Genomic DNA, 16,999 nt, shown 5'->3' with positions numbered 1-16,999 from the left:
CTCCTGTTCTTCTATTTTTCCAGTAACTGCCAGTATACAAAATAAGCAACATTTATGTAAGTTATATATGTCCACATCAAACTATGACAAGCAAATATTTCATTTGGGAGAAATAAGTAAAATCATTGCAAAATACATTGCCATTTATTTACTGAATATATAGTTAGGTCCTATGAGATCAAGTTAGAGTAACAGTTAAATTTGTCAATACAATCAATTGTCACAAAGTGTGTCATCTGAGATTTCCTTCCCTGGAACACATAACCCCAAAAAACCTTAGAAATAAAATAAAATTTATTTTAAAGTTCAGTTCTTGATAAAAATTATTAAACTTCAGGATTTCAATTTCTCTGTACAAAATTGAAGTCAATTAACAAGGAAAAGTAAACCAACAATTGCCAAGTATTCTATAAATATTAATACAGGAAAATAAAGGTATTTACCATCTGCTAAATTCTTAGTAAGTGTCATAAACTATGGACTTCATCTACCCAGTTATCTTCACAACAACCCTGGATGATGGCTGTTTTAATATACAGGCTCCATGGGAGCATAATTCAGACGCAGAAGAGTTAAGCAAATGGAATAAGTAAACACAATTAAGTGGCAACATGGGAATTAGAATCAAATCTGATTCTAAATTCTGTTCCTTGTACTATAAATAGTATTGATGATAATCGCAATACATATTTTATCCTTGAATTAATAGTTATTTATTGCTATAAGCAAATAATCTACTATACTTGAAGCAATCAAGTAAACAAAATATTCTTAGTAAACTTCTGTTAAGAATTCATAGATTCACTGTTTAAATTTAATAGAATTTTTTCTCAACTGAGTAAGAAAAATTACTACAAGAAACATAATCTGTAAAAAATAAGTCAATATATGAAAACTATGAATATTTCCAATTTTCTTTCTCAGAGAGAAAACTGGCAATTATTATTTTAAAATGTTTTTTATTAGCCTACATTACTGTGCTAATTTGAAAAAAGTATAGATTGTGTTTGAGCTGGTATCAGTTTCTTAAGTTCCTATAAATAAAGTAATAATTTAGCCAGGTACCATATAGCATATGTAAAAACAAAGTGTTTTACCTTTAGAGGCCTGCACACACCTTCAGTGATATGCCCAACAACTTCTTGAATATTTTCTTCAACACCTAAAATTAATACATTAATGAATATTTGTTTCCATATTATACCTTGCTTCATGTAAGTTCAAAAAGCTAACAAATAATATATAATACATATAATTAATAGCACTAATAACTTTTAAAATAACCATATTTTAGTAAGTTTGATATCTTTTGGGCCATTACTAATTGTGTTAACATATTACTAATTGTGATAATACCTAATGTATTTCTAGAAAGCGTTGTTAATTCATTTGACTTTGAGTTACTAAAATGAGTATTATTTCTTTGTGGAAAAGATTAAATTTATGAGAGAGAGGGAGAAAAAAAAGAGTGTGAAATGTATTAATTGAATGAAGTGATGTCAAAATGTACTAGCATTTGTTTTGCAAACATCTTATTCCAATCAGTGCTGCTTAGCACATACACTGAGGGTTTAAAGATGAAAAACACACCCTGAAATCTAATAGAAAAACTGGTATTTTCTAAACACCAACTATTTATCAAGCTCTGTACTGGGTATTTGACACTTATTGCTTGTAACCATCATCATTTTTATAGATGGAAAAACTGAGGTGCAGAAGATTAAAGTCATTCTTGTAGAATAACCTATTTCATCTAACTACAATCTATTTTTTTCCACCTCTTAATACTGTCTTATATATACTTTTCTAAAACATCTTTAAAGAAACACATTCATTTAAACTGGGTAATGAGAATAATAACAGAAAGAGAACCTAACAATGCACACTTTGTGCCAATCTAACATATATGCTGAGTCTAATCTTGATACTGAAGAGTTAGAAGCTATGAGGTTAGTATTACCACCAATTTGTAACACTGACTCCTCTTGTGATAATGTGGACCACAGAGATGTGTGGCTGAGCTATGCAAAACAGTCAAGTGATACCAGGCCACAGTGTCTCTCTTAACTTCCTATCAAAAACAGAACATATTTTAATCATATACTAAACTCTCAAACTCTAAAACAGGCCTCTTTAGGTAATCACAACTAAGAAGATTTGGAATTCTGTAAACAAGACATCAACAACTCTCAACTACAGTTATTTGTCTTCCTTGATATCAAGACAAAAAATTTAAGTACATTTAGTACATATGGTAATGTAGTTTGGATGTTTGTCTCCTCTAAATTTCGTGTTGAAATATAATTCCCAATGCTGGAGGTGGGGCCTGGTGGGAGATGTTTGGGTCATGGGAGTGGATCTCTTATGAATGGCTTGGTGCTGTCCTCATGATAGTCAGTATTGCCTAAACGTGTGTGGCACATCCCCATCTCTCTGTCTTGCTCCCTCGATCATAATGTGACATGCTAGTTCTTCCCCTTTTGCCTTCCACCATGACTCTATGCTTTCTGAAACCTTCACCAGAAGCAGATGTTGGCACCATGCTTCTTATACTGCCTGCAGAACCGTGAGTCAAATTAAACCTCTTTATAGATCACCAAGCTTCAGGTATTCCTTTACAGCAATGCAAAAACATACTAACAGATATAATAACTGTTGTAAAATTTTAAAACAATGCCATGAGAATGAAAAAAGAGGCTGGGTAGCAGAAATGAAAGAATCAGTAGTGACTGACCCTAAACAACTCACTCAGCCTGTTTACTCACAGATAAAATTAAGATAATACCACCTTGTACCTTTAAAGTGTCATGCAGAAGATTTGAGATAACGTATGCTAGATATTCCAGAAATTTCACAAGTGCCACAGAGGAGTCTAGGCTGGACATGAAAGGTTATTAGAGTTCACTATAAAACTGAACAGTTGAGTGAGAGGACAAAGGTGATGGAAGAGAAAGTCTATTAGCAGAATGAGGGAGAATCTAGAAAAGAGAAGAGTAATCAGGATGCTTATTGTACCATCGAGGTGTTTATCTAAGTGAAGAAGATGGCAACAAGAACAGGAACAGAGATGCTTGTGTTATTTTCTGTATTTAGGCGTTAGCAATACAGTCGGTGGACCCACCTTGTGCAGTGACATGCTTTAAGAGAGCTTCAAGGTGTTCCTTTTCAGAAGCAGTAGCTTGATGGAGCCAAGCTAACATATCTCCCACATACCTAATGAAAACTAAACATTAATAAAGATTTCCTTTGGAAAAAACATCAAATTTTCTTCTGCTGTTTGATTACTATACCTCAAAGGGTCATGAGAGTGCATTTCAATTGGCCTAGGTGTACCTCCGGGGCCCCCTCTTGTGAGCGCATCAATAAATCCACGAACAACTGTACTTCTCCTGGCTGTTCCAAATTCATCTAAGGTATATCTAGAAGAAACAAGTTATATAAAAAATGGTTGAGGGTCTTTGTTTCTAGTGGCTATATCAGACTATTCATGCAATTTCGAGACAAGCAAGTACCTAAAGCTCCTTTAGGCACTCTGTCAAGCAACATTGCTTTCAAAGAAGAAAAAATATTTAAAAGATAACTTCAGCACATTGAAAATTCAATCAAAAAGTAAAATCTTTTACTCCTCCTAAAAACATTGCTGGAATTTGGGACTAAAGCAGGGGCAGCAGTAATAAGCGATAAAGCAATGAACTTGGTAAAATTAAGAAAATCAAGCCAACGTGGGAAGACTTAACTTTTTAGGTTTCAGTATATTCAGTATATTAGGTTTCAGCATATTTTAGTATATATATTTGCAGTCTAAAAATATGATGCTATACTGTTTTACATAAAGCCATAACAGTTCTCAAAAACTGATTATAATTAATTAGAACTCTGCAATCCAAGGCTGGGTACAGTGGTTCACACCTGTAATCCCAGCACTTTGGGAGGCTGAGGCAGGTGGTCACTTGAGCCCAGGAGTTTGAGACCAGCCTGGGCAAAATAATGAGACTCTCATTATTAAAAAAATAAATAAAATTAGCCAGGCGTGGTATCACATGCCTGTAGTCCTAGCTACTCAGGAGGCTGAGAAAGGAGGATTACTTGAGCCTGTGAGGTTCAGGCTGCAGTCAGCAGTGACTGCCCCACTGTACTCCAGCCTGAGCCACAGAGCAAGACCCTGTCTCAGAAAAAATAAAAGAACTTTTGCAATCCAAAAATTAAATTTTTTTCTTACATTAAAAAAGTCTTCTTTACACATACTATCACAATTTATCAACAAAATTTGCTCCAAAATTGCTATCCATTTTTAAAAGCTTCTTTTGACTCCAGTATTAGACATGATAGATATTCCTTAAATTTACTGACCAATCACACACACAAGCAAATACCTTTTTAAAAAACATGTATTAAGAAGTCACCTATTATAATTGAAAAGGTGTGGAAAGGCTTTCTAAGGTGAAGGAACTAGTAAGGAAGGAAAGTTTTTAACTTGGGAATAGGACAATTTGGGATTCAATTTATAAAAATAGCCTGGAGTGCCCAAGTCTAGAGTGCCCATTTCTTTGACTCGACTAACTTATTTCCTATTATCACCCATTCCTGACATCCATCCCTCAAATGAAAGTTCTTTCAATTTCAAAATTATAAAGACAAACAAAATACATTTTAGCAGTCTGATGTCAGCAGATTCTAGACTCATTAACTTCTAAATCTACCATACTAAATTTTAAGAATGATATAAATAATCTATATATAAACAAAAATTACCAAAACTTCCCAGGATACCCCAAATAATTAATATCTTAGGCTACACAGCTTTCTTTCATATGCTGTTACTTGGATTAAAAAATCCACATTTTGGTAAGCATGTGAAAGACAGATTATTTCCAAATCAAAGAGAAAGTCTAGAGAATTGCCGAATAGTTATAAAATATTTAGGAATATGAACCTTTTTCGAGGACTGTTTACTATTAACTAGACTATGGTTCTTTGTGTGTTTGTTTTCAGTTAAAAAGAAATGGTTTTGAGATTCCCTGTGGCGACATACTAGTACAGAAAAGGGAAAGCCCAATATCCAGCTAAGTTTTGCTAAATTGCATAATTGCCTTGCATTTAATTTCTAGTTTTTAAACAAATTAGAACCAAAATACTCACTGCTATGTTTTCCCTCATGTTTTCAAATTATAAATCATTTAGTATGAAGAATGCCTTCTTTTAGATGACCACCTTTTTCTCTGAAATAATGAACTTATGACTCCTTATCACAGCACAAAATTCACAAACGTTTAACTTTTTAAATATGTAAAACTAATCCTCATTCCCAAGATCCTACTAACCATAGTAAAAATAAACAGCATAGTTTGTTTCCAGCACTGTTCACTGTGAATCTACTGGGATTTTAAATAGGGGGTAAATTACCAAGCCTGACAAACACTGGAATTTAATCCGTTTAATACTATAAAATATCAATAAACATTAATATTAATGTCAATCCTACTATAGAACAAATATAAAGCAAAAACAGCATAAGCCTCATGAAACTTCAATATCTTTAGACATGAAACATCGTTTCCAGAGACAAAGACCAAAATCAGACATTCTTCCAACAATAATCAAAATTCAAAATGGAACTTTTTGAGAGTGAATGTTCGAATTATGTAAATATCTCAAATACCTCTAGTTAAAATTTGAAGTCTCATTTTAAAAAATTGTGTTTAGCTACAGTTTAAAAAATTCTGGTCAAAAAGCAAATTAAAAGAAGAAAAATTTTGATCAAAAAGCCAACTGAAAGATAATAATATAGAAGTGCCTCTTTGAAACACAACGAATACATAAAGAAAGAAGAAAAATCAGCACTGTACATATTACTACACTTTAAAATAACTTAAATTCTGAAGGCTTACCAAAGGAAAGAAGAAATTATCCAATTTTTTCACTTCCATTTATAATTGTACTTGATTTATTATTAAAAGTCAATAATGCATTAGCATTCCAGTTATATACTACATAAGAAACACTGAGTATGGCAACTTTCCCCAGGGACTTCAATAATTGACATTTTTCTTGCAGATAATACTTAATTATTTGAGACACAATGATGGACAACGAAGCTTTTATGCATTACTTATTAAGTTCATACAGTGCCATCTGGTGGTTAACATGACACATTATTAAGTTTTCCCTAAATATAAGGAAACTACCACTTGGAAAATAGATAATTACTTAATGAAAGGACCATTTTCTCTTTTTTAGTATTCATTTTGACCTAATCATCTGGTCTTAAAAACTTACTCCCCCCCTCAGCTTCTAAATGTCTTTAAAAATCTTCCAAATTGCCATTACTGCTCCCTGCTCCTTAGCATATGCCCTTCACAGATAAACTTTCTTTGCCTCTCTATTATAGTTCCATTCTTGATCTGTCAAGCTTTTCCCTGATTGCCATGTAGCTTTCAAAAACACTCCTCCTTAATTGACAGCTTTCTAGTCACCTCTTCTCAAAATAAAAATAATATGTAAAACTCAGGATGTACCAAGTATTACACCAAGTACCTTAAGTGAACAATCTAACTTAATCTTCACATCAACCCTGTAAAATAGGCACTATTATTATCCTTATTTTACAGCTAAGGAAACTGAAGCTTATAAAGGTGTAAGGACTTGTCAAAGAAATTTGACTCAAGAGCCCACATCATAAGTCATTTAATATTGCTCCTTTCCAAGTTTTGATAAAGAACTATAAAACTCAGTGAAAATGCATTTGCATGGCAGAAGTCAACTGCTGTTTTCAGGTGCCCAAAACACACAAAGGCTTTTTTTTAAGATTAACCTTGTGAATAAATATTAATCTGTAGACAATGCAACACTTGTAAAAATCAAACACCAAATGTTTTAAGTGCTAAAAGACTCAAAATCAATGCCAATATGTTAAAGTGAAAAACTTGGGAAAGAAATTTCAAAGCAGGAATAAACTGCTAAGCTGCTGATCAATAATAAACATTAACTTACCATATGTATACACATAACATTCAGGGCTATTAGGATCTAGCTGTTGCTTGTAATTCAATAGCCCAGTGCAAGCTTTTGCAATGAATTTCCCAAAGGTGCATGTTCTCTCAATGTATACCTTAGCATCACTGTTCCTTCAACCTGGAAACTGTTCTTTCTCTTCTAGGAAAATGCCTATTCAGCCTTCAGAACTCACTTTATACCTAATTCCTTTGGAAACTTTCACTGATGTTCATCTCTTTCCCCTATCCCAGAATGCCCGAGCCACACAGCATCATCCTGGAACGTGACTTCTAGACTAGCAATTAGTATATTCAATAAAAATGCATTTGTCTATCTCTGGTTCCATAAAATAAAGCAGTTTGAGGGCACTGCTTTACTGAAGTTGTTTCTAGAACTTAGAATGGTGCTTAACACATTGTACTCAGTAAATAGCACTGGAGTATTATTTTACACAGCTGTTCAGCATTTGTGTTCTGTAACCTTATGAAAGGATAAGCAGTGTTCCAATCAGAAAGTAATGGGGATGTCCTCTAAAAACAGTATAAGGAACATCTGAAAGGGATGATTCAGAGCAAGATGCACTACCTTGGTAAGAGTCCCCTGGTTTCCTGTTTTCAGAATTATTAATATCATCAACAACTCCTACATCTACCAAAAGTTTATGCTCATACTACTCCAGGCATTAAATATTTACTTTTTATTTTATAAAAATTAAGAGAATAAGATTAAAATATAAAGTAATACAAACATCAATAAATTTAAAATGCATTAAATTCTTATCCAAAGCATTACCACACAGCTCTTGGTTGGCATAAATTACCAGATCAGACCTGGGTCCTGTCTTCCTAAATCCTATTAATAGAACCTTGATATTAAATATTATTTTTTTCATCTCTGCATAACCATATTTCTCAGTCCTGATATGACTTCAATCTCTGTAGGGAAGGATTAATACATGAGTTTTAGTTACTTACAATTCCAAGGGAGTTAATGAGATGACAGGGGAAAAACCACTGAACCTCTATATAAATAAGAGGTAGTCTAGATACAGAGACTTTGTTTTTACTTTCCGTTCTGTATCCTATAGTATGTAATATTCAAATAAGCTGACACCCCATGAAACAAATTCAAGTTAAGGTAAACAATATTGTTGTAAATTATTATAATAAATATTACTCAAACTATTATATATGCGTTTGATAATACTGAAATTTAAAGTAAGTTATCAAAAGAAAAGTAGGCTTTCTTTTTTAATTAAGAAAAAGTCACCAACTTATATAAGACAGGTCTGTCCTGCAGGGCTTCCATTGCCTGTGTCAATACTGCAGATATGTCACATGATTCTTGTGTCAATGTTCTACATTCACCTGAAAAATAATTAACATTATAACTTTTGTTAAATTCAGCTTAGATGTTTATTATGTCTGTTGTATTCCAGGAGTCTAAATTCTATAGCAAATACCCCATGAAAAAAGTCCTCAGAAAAACCTAGAGAATACACCAATCTAAAACAAATTTATGCTGTCAACCAAACTAAAGAGTTAAGCTTAAGTAGTTATGTAACTTTAAATGACCACATATGCTATCAGGTATGCCCCAAAGCTGTATTTTACTATAATAAAAACTAGAGTCCTGAAAAAACAAATCAATGAACAAATATTTCTTAATAACTGCCATATACATGACAGTATTAGGGAGGCAGGGAGGAGTACTAAAAACATATTATCAGTTCCTTCCCTGGGACACAATCTTTAAGCAGTTTACTAAAAATGTTAATGTGGTTAACTAATATATAGTAATAAAACTATAATTTCAAAATAGTTTGAATTGTAAACTCTTATCTCTATACCAACTTTTCTTTATTATTCTAATGTTATCTATAAAATGTTCACCAGTGCCTAGTATATTCAGAGAATTTACAGCTTATCAGAAATTTCCAATCTTTGGTACACAAGGACTTTATACTAGCAGTATACTTTCTAGCATTCACTGACTGAAAAAAAAAAAACCATATGCATACATAGAATTGAAGACATCTTAAAATGACTTCATAGTCTCCAGGAGACAGAAGCCCACAGTAGGGAATCACTATGTAAGATGCTGTGGGAGCACAAAGAAATCTGAGTCAATGTCCTTGCCTTTGAAAAAGTAGAAAACTAACTTGTGAGATAAGACATACATGAAAAAAATACAATGAGATACAATAAGAGAAAGGCAGGTAACACTCCAGATGGAAGCAAACAATACAAAGGAGAGAGGTAGAAAAACAAACAGGCATTAGAGATAAAGACTTAACCAACCAGACCAGAGAATTCCATTTGCACAGTATAGTACAGGAGTAATTGGTTAACTAAATTTCAATCCGTTGGAACAGTTGGTTAGTAACCCTATTAAAATATGTGCTCCTGTTCATGCTTGCTTGTTTTAAATATCTTCTCTCATTTTAACAGGCTATTTTGCAAAACATCTATGGAAACATTTTCAAACAAAACTAAAGAAAATAAAGCATTCCTGATAGGCAAAATAATGGCCCTCCAAAGAGGGCCACACCCTAATCCCTGGAATCTGTGAATATGTCACCTTACATGGCAAAAGGGACTTTGTAGATGAAATTAAGGTAGTAGACCTTAAAATGGAGAGATTTTCTCAGATTACCCAAGTGGGTCCAAGGTAATCACACAGACCTCACAATGGAAGAGGCTGGCAGAAAAGTTAGTCAGAGATATGAGATGGAAGAAGAGGCAAGAAAGATTCAAACATGAGGAAATGACTTGACCTCACATTGCTGGCTTGGAAGATGCAGGAAGGGGCTGCAAGCCAAAGAATGAAGGCAGCATCTAGAAACTGGGAAAAACCCTGTGACAGCCAGCAAAAAAACACAGACCTCAATCCTATGAACACAAGCAACTGAGTTCTGCCAACTGAATGAGCAAGAAAACAAATTATCTCTTAGAGCCTAGAGAAACAAATACAAGTCTGTCAACATTTAGATTTTAGCATAGTGAGAACAATGTCTGATTTCTGACCTACAGAGGTGTAAGACAATAAATATCTTGTTTTAAGCCATTTAGTTTGTAAAAATTTGCTACAGCAACAGCAGAAAATTAATTTACCACTTACAACTTCACAGTTATGTAAACAACAAGAGATTCCTAATCTGCTTTAAGATAATCTAGGGCAGAAATATTGTCTTCATTTTTTTATTGTCATCCTTAATCAAGCATACCACTTGGCTGATAGCAGCTGCTCATGATACAAACACAAAAACAGTATGTTCAAATGTAAAGTTTTTCTATTTTAAAATATTTTCGATTACTAAAATCAAAATATATCAAAGACCAAGTAAAATTTTAAAAATCAAATACAAATATTATTTTTATTTTTATTTATTTATTTATTTTTTTCTTATAGGCTTCTTTTTTTTTTTTTTTTTATTGCATTTTAGGTTTTGGGGTACATGTGAATAACATGCAAGGTTGTTGCACAGGTGCACACGTGGCAGTATGATTTGCTGCCTCCCTCCCCTTCACCTATATCTGGCATTTCTCCCCATGCTATCCCTCCCCAACTCCCCACCCCCCCCACTATCCCCCCTCCCCCCAACAGACCCCCATGTATAGTGCTCCCCTCCCTGTGTCCATGTGTTCTCCTTGTTCAACACCCGCCTATGAGTGAGAACATGTGGTGTTTGATTTTGTGTTCTTGTGTCAGTTTGCTGAGAATGATGTTTTCCAGGTTCATCCATGTCCCTACGAAGGATGTGAACTCCTCCTTTTTAATGGCTGCATAATATTCCATGGTGTATATGTGCCACATTTTTCCTGTCCAGTCTATCATCGATGGGCATTTGGGCTGGTTCCAGGTCTTTGCTATTGTAAACTGTGCTGCAATGAACATTCGTGTGCATGTGTCCTTATAGTAGAACGATTTATAATCCTTTGGATATATGCCCAGTAATGGGATTGCTGGGTCAAATGGAATTTCTATTTCTAGGTCCTTGAGGAATCGCCACACTGTTTTCCACAGTGGTTGAACTAATTTACACTCCCACCAACAGTGTAAAAGTGTTCCTATTTCTCCACATCCTCTCCAGCATCTGTTTTCTCCAGATTTTTTAATGATCGCCATTCTAACTGGCGTGAGATGGTATCTCAATGTAGTTTTGATTTGCATTTCTCTGATGACCAGTGATGATGAGCATTTTTTCATATGTTTGTTGGCCTCATGTATGTCTTCTTTTGTAAAGTATCTGTTCATATCCTTCGCCCATTTTTGAATGGGCTTGTTTGTTTTTTTCTTGTAAATCTTTTTAAGTTCATTGTAAATTCTGGATATCAGCCCTTTGTCAGACGGGTAGGCTGCAAAAATTTTTTCCCATTCTGTTGGTTGCCGATTCACTCTATTGACTGTTTCTTTTGCCGTGCAAAAGCTGTGGAGTTTGATTAGGTCCCATTTGTCTATTTTGGCTTTTGTTGCCGATGCTTTTGGTGTTTTGGTCATAAAGTCCTTGCCTACGCCTATGTCCTGAATGGTTTTGCCTAGGTTTCCTTCTAGTGTTTTTATGGTGTTACGTCTTATGTTTAAGTCTTTGATCCATCTGGAGTCAATTTTAGTGTAAGGTGTCAGGAAGGGGTCCAGTTTCTGCTTTCTGCATATGGCTAGCCAGTTTTCCCAACACCACTTATTGAACAGGGAATCCTTTCCCCATTGATTGTTTTTTTCAGGTTTGTCAAACATCAGGTGGTTGTAGATATGTTGTGTCGCCTCCGACGCCTCTGTTCTGTTCCATTGGTCTATATCTCTGTTTTGGTACCAGTACCATGCTGTTTTGATTACTTTAGCCTTGTAGTAAAGTTTGATGTCCGGTAGTGTGATGCCTCCCGCTTTGTTCTTTTTGCTTAGAATTGACTTGGCTATGTGGGCTCTCTTTTGGTTCCATATGAAGTTTAAGGTGGTTTTTTCCAGTTCTGTGAGGAAGGTCATTGGTAGCTTGATGGGGATAGCGTTGAATCTGTAAATTACTTTGGGCAGTATGGCCATTTTCACGATATTAATTCTTCCTAACCATGAACATGGAATGTTTCTCCATCTGTTTGTGTCCTCTCTTATTTCGTTGAGCAGTGATTTGTAGTTCTCCTTGAAGAGGTCCTTTACGTTCCTTGTTAGTTGTATTCCTAGGTATTTTATTCTCTTTGTAGCAATTGTGAATGGCAGTTCGTTCTTGATTTGGCTCTCTTTAAGTCTGTTATTGGTGTATAGGAATGCTTGTAATTTTTGCACATTGATTTTGTATCCTGAGACTTTGCTGAAGTTGCTTATCAGTTTCAGGAGATTTTGGGCTGAGGCGATAGGGTCTTCTAGATATACAATCATGTCGTCTGCAAATAGAGACAATTTGACTTCCTCCTTTCCTAATCGAATACCCTTTATTTCTTTTTCTTGCCTGATTGCTCTGGCTAGAACTTCCAGTACTATATTGAATAGGAGTGGTGAGAGAGGGCATCCTTGTCTAGTGCCAGATTTCAAAGGGAATGCTTCCAGTTTTTGCCCATTCAGTATGATATTGGCTGTCGGTTTGTCATAAATAGCTTTTATTATTTTGAGATACGTTCCGTCGATACCTAGTTTATTGAGGGTTTTTAGCATAAAGGGCTGTTGAATTTTGTTGAAGGCCTTCTCTGCATCAATTGAGATAATCATGTGGTTTTTGTTTTTGGTTCTGTTTATGTGGTGAATTACATTTATAGACTTGCGTATATTGAACCAGCCTTGCATCCCCGGGATGAATCCTACTTGATCATGGTGGATAAGCTTTTTGATGTGCTGTTGTAGTCGGCTTGCCAGTATTTTATTGAAGATTTTTGCATCTATGTTCATCATGGATATTGGCCTGTAGTATTCTTTTCTTGTTGAGTCTCTGCCGGGTTTTGGTATTAGGATGATGTTGGTCTCATAAAATGATTTGGGAAAGATTCCCTCTTTTTGGATTATTTGGAATAATTTCAGTAGGAATGGTACCAGTTCCTCTTTGTATGTCTGGTAGAATTCGGCTGTGAACCCATCTGGGCCTGGGCTTTTTTTGGGTGGTAGGCTCTTAATTGCTGCCTCGACTTCAGACCTTGTTATTGGTCTATTCAGGGTTTCGACTTCTTCCTGGTTTAGGCATGGGAGGAGACTACTGTCCAGGAATTTATCCATTTCTTCCAGGTTTTCTAATTTATGTGCATAGAGTTGTTTGTAATAATCTCTGATGATGGTTTGAATTTCTGTGGCATCTGTGGTGATATCCCCTTTATCATTTTTTATTGCATCTATTTGGTTATTCTCTCTTTTCTTTTTTATTAGTTTGGCTAGTGGTCTGTCTATTTTGTTGATCTTTTCAAAAAACCAGCTCCTGGATTTATTGATTTTTTGTAGGGTTTTTCGTGTCTCTATCTCCTTCATTTCTGCTTTGATCTTAGTTATTTCTTGTCTTCTGCTAGGTTTTGAGTTTTTTTGATCTTGCTCCTCTAGCTCTTTCAATTTTGATGATAGGGTGTCAATTTTAGTTCTCTCATTTCTTCTCATGTGGGCACTTATTGCTATATATTTTCCTCTAGAGACTGCTTTAAATGTGTCCCAGAGATTCTGGTATGTGGTGTCTTCATTCTCGTTGGTTTCGAAGAACATCTTTATTTCTGCCTTCATTTCAGTGTTTATCCAGTCAACATTCAGGAGAAAGTTGTTCAATTTCCATGAGGATGTGCGGTTCTGGGTTGGCTTCTGAATTCTGAGTTCTAACTTGATTGCACTGTGGTCTGAGAGACTGTTTGTTATGGTTTCTGTTCTTTTGCATTTGCTGAGGAGTGATTGACTTCCAATTATGTGGTCAATTTTAGAGTAGGTGTGATGTCGTGCTGAGAAGAATGTATATTCTGTGGATTTGGGGTGGAGAGTTCTGTAAATGTCTATTAGGTTTGCTTGTTCCAGGTCTGAGTTCAAGTCCTGGATATCCTTATTAATTTTCTGTCTCGTTGATCTGTCTAATATTGACAATGGTGTGTTGAAGTCTCCCAATATTAATGTGTGGGAGTCTATGTCTCTTTGTAAGTCTTTAAGAACTTGCCTTATGTATCTGGGTGCTCCTGTATTAGGTGCATATATATTTAGGATCATTAGCTCTTCTTGTTGTATTGATCCTTTTACCATTATGTAATGTCCTTCTTTGTCTCTTTTGATCTTTGTTGCTTTAAAGTCTATTTTATCAGAGATGAGAATTGCAACTCCTGCTTTTTTTTGCTCTCCATTTGCTTGGTAAATCTTCCTCCATCCCTTTATTTTGAGCCTTTGTGTATCCTTGCATGTGAGGTGGGTTTCCTGGATACAGCACACTGATGGGTTTTGGCTTTTTATCCAATTTGCCAGTCTGTGTCTTTTGATTGGGGCATTTAGTCCATTTACATTTAGGGTTAATATTGTTATGTGTGAGTTTAGTCCTGTCATTTTGATGCTAGCTGGCTGTTTTGCCCATTGGTTGATGCAGATTCTTCATTGTGTTACTGCTCTTTACCATTTCGTGCGTTTTTGGAGTGACTGGTGCTGGTTGTTTTTTTCTATGTGTAGTGTCTCCTTCAGGAGCTCTTGTAAAGCTGGTCTGGTGGTGATGAAATCTGTGAGTACTTGCTTGTTCACAAAGGATTTTATTTTTCCTTCACTTATGAAGCTTAGTTTGGCTGGATATGAAATTCTGGGTTGAAAGTTCTTTTCTTTAAGGATGTTGAATATCGGCCCCCACTCTCTTCTGGCCTGTAGGGTTTCTGCTGAGAGATCTGTTGTGAGTCTGATGGGTTTCCCTTTGTGGGTAACCCGACCTTTCTCTCTGGCTGCCCTTAGTATTTTCTCCTTCATTTCAACCCTGGTGAATCTGATGATTATGTGCCTTGGGGTTGCTCTTCTAGAGGAATATCTTTGTGGTGTTCTCTGTATTTCCTGGACTTGAATATTGGCCTGCCTTGCTAGGTTGGGGAAGTTTTCCTGGATAATATCCTGAAGAGTATTTTCCAGCTTGGATGCATTCTCTTCGTCACATTCAGGTACACCTATCAAACGTAGATTAGGTCTTTTCACGTAGTCCCATATTTCTTGTTGACTCTGTTCATTCCTTTTTACCTTGTTTTCTCTAATCTTCCCTTCTCGTTTTATTTCATTGAGTTTCTCTTCAACTTCTGATATCCTTTCTTCTGCTTGGTCAATTCTGCTGTTGAAACTTGTACATGCTTCATGAAGTTCTCGTGTTGTGTTTTTCAGCTCCATCAATTCATTCATATTCCTCTCTAAGTTGTCCATTCTCGTTAGCATTTCATCAAGTCTTTTTTCAAGGTTCTTAGTTTCTTTGCATTGGGTTAGAACATGTTCTTTTAGCTCACAGAAGTTTCTTATTATCCATTTTCTGAAAGCTGATTCTGTCATTTCATCACACTCATTCTCCGTCCAGTCTTGTTCCCGTGCTGGTGAGGAGTTATGCTGCCTTGTAGGGGGAGAGGTGTTCTGTTTTTGGGTGTTTTCATCCTTTTTGCGCTGGTTTCTTCCCATCTTTGTGGATTTATCCGCTTATTGACTTTGTAGTTGCTGTCTTTCTGATTTTGGTAATTTTAAATCTGCAGCAGCTGAACTCATAAACCCCCTTTTCTTCTCCCCAGGTGTTCTGGCCCAGGGGTTTAGCACTTTATGTTTTTCAGCTGTGTTGCTACCGTTTTCCCTGCCCACAAGGTGGCAGTCTAGTCACACTCAGCCTGCAGAGGCTTCGCTGAGCTGCTGTGGGCTCCGCCCAGCTTCCGTGTGAGCTTCCCTGCAGTCCTGTGAGTGTAGTTAGAACTGCTTCCGCTATGCTGGCCCGCCCCTGTAGTGAGGAAGTCTCTGTAGTGGCGGGTTGTCTTGGTTACGGAAAATTGCCCCGGAACTGCAGGGTGTTTCCCGATGGAGGACGCCCCTCCCCAACAGAGCTGGACCGTCCCGGGTTCAGCCGTGTTTCCAGAGGGGCCCTCTTTGTCCGGTAATCTCTTGGCTTGCCTCCTTGCCACAGCTCCCCTTGCTGGCCCAGAGGGGACACAGTCTCATTCGCTTTGTTCAAGGAGCCGCTGCTCCCCACCCCCCGTGCAGGCCGAGCGGCTGCTCCGGTCCAACCAGCGGCGCTGGGAACCCGGGGAGCTTTACCGCCTGTGAATCTCCTGGTCTGTGGGCAGTTAAAATCTGCTGCCCTGTGTGCCGCTGCGTCAGCTGAAGCAGCGGCTCTGAGATTCCTGGCGCTCCCTTGCCCGGGGGTCTCCTGGCTTGGCTCCCTGCTTCAGCTCCCCTTTCTGGCTCAGAGGGAACTCTGTCTCTCTCGCTCTGCATAAGAAGCCACTGCCCCCCGCTCCAGGACGTAGGCTGAGCGGCCACTCCGCTCAAACCAGCGGTGCTGGCGACCTGTGGGGCTTTTCCTCCTGTGAATCTCCTGGTCTGTGGGCAGTAAAAGTCCGTCTGGCAATGCGGCGTCCACTCACCCTCTGCGTCTTCTCTCGGAGCTGCAATCCCGACTTCCTCCTAAGCGGCCATCTTCCAATCACTCCAAATATTATTTTTATTTAAAAAATACTTTTGATTACTAAAATCAAAATATATCAAATAAAGATCAAGTAAAAATTTAAAAATCAAATACAAATATTATTTTTCTTTTAAAAAATATGTTTGATTACTAAAATCAAAATAAATCAAATAAAGCCCAAGTACAATTTTAAAAATCAAATACAAATGTTCATGAATCTAGACAACATGAAAGAAATCACTTACTTTGAGCCCATCGGTAAAGTCTTTCATAAGACGTTTCTTGAAGTAAGGCCATCTGTTCCATAATTTCTAAACTAAAAAAAATTAAATATTTATTTTAATTTAAATTTTAGTCAATAGCTACATCTAAGTACCTAATTATTTTGTTGGCATATTACATATTACAGCATATTAACTTTTTATCATTTTATGAAATGATTTT

At 36.3% G+C, this 16,999-nt stretch overlaps 1 protein-coding gene across 3 annotated transcripts in view; it reads right to left on the bottom strand.

Annotated features, from left to right (window-relative positions):
- COG6 (component of oligomeric golgi complex 6) overlaps positions 1 to 16,999 on the bottom strand; it is a 140,513-nt gene that overhangs the window by 66,137 nt on the left and 57,377 nt on the right. For all 3 annotated transcript variants that reach the window (XM_012469844.2, XM_012469843.2, XM_012469845.2), the window contains 5 exons: positions 16,801 to 16,871; positions 8,267 to 8,360; positions 3,291 to 3,419; positions 3,122 to 3,213; positions 1,098 to 1,162 (listed from right to left, as the gene is read on the bottom strand). In XM_012469844.2, the coding sequence (XP_012325267.2) occupies positions 1,098 to 1,162; positions 3,122 to 3,213; positions 3,291 to 3,419; positions 8,267 to 8,360; positions 16,801 to 16,871 (451 nt within the window). The remainder of the gene's footprint in view (positions 1 to 1,097; positions 1,163 to 3,121; positions 3,214 to 3,290; positions 3,420 to 8,266; positions 8,361 to 16,800; positions 16,872 to 16,999) is intronic.

Source organism: Aotus nancymaae, unplaced genomic scaffold (assembly GCF_030222135.1).
Source record: "Aotus nancymaae isolate 86718 unplaced genomic scaffold, 86718_ANA_hifiasm-v0.15.2.pri h1tg000043l, whole genome shotgun sequence".
Classification (NCBI taxonomy): Eukaryota; Metazoa; Chordata; class Mammalia; order Primates; family Aotidae; genus Aotus; species Aotus nancymaae.
Note: the sequence above shows the minus strand (reverse complement) of the source record. Positions and strands in the feature narration are given on the sequence as shown.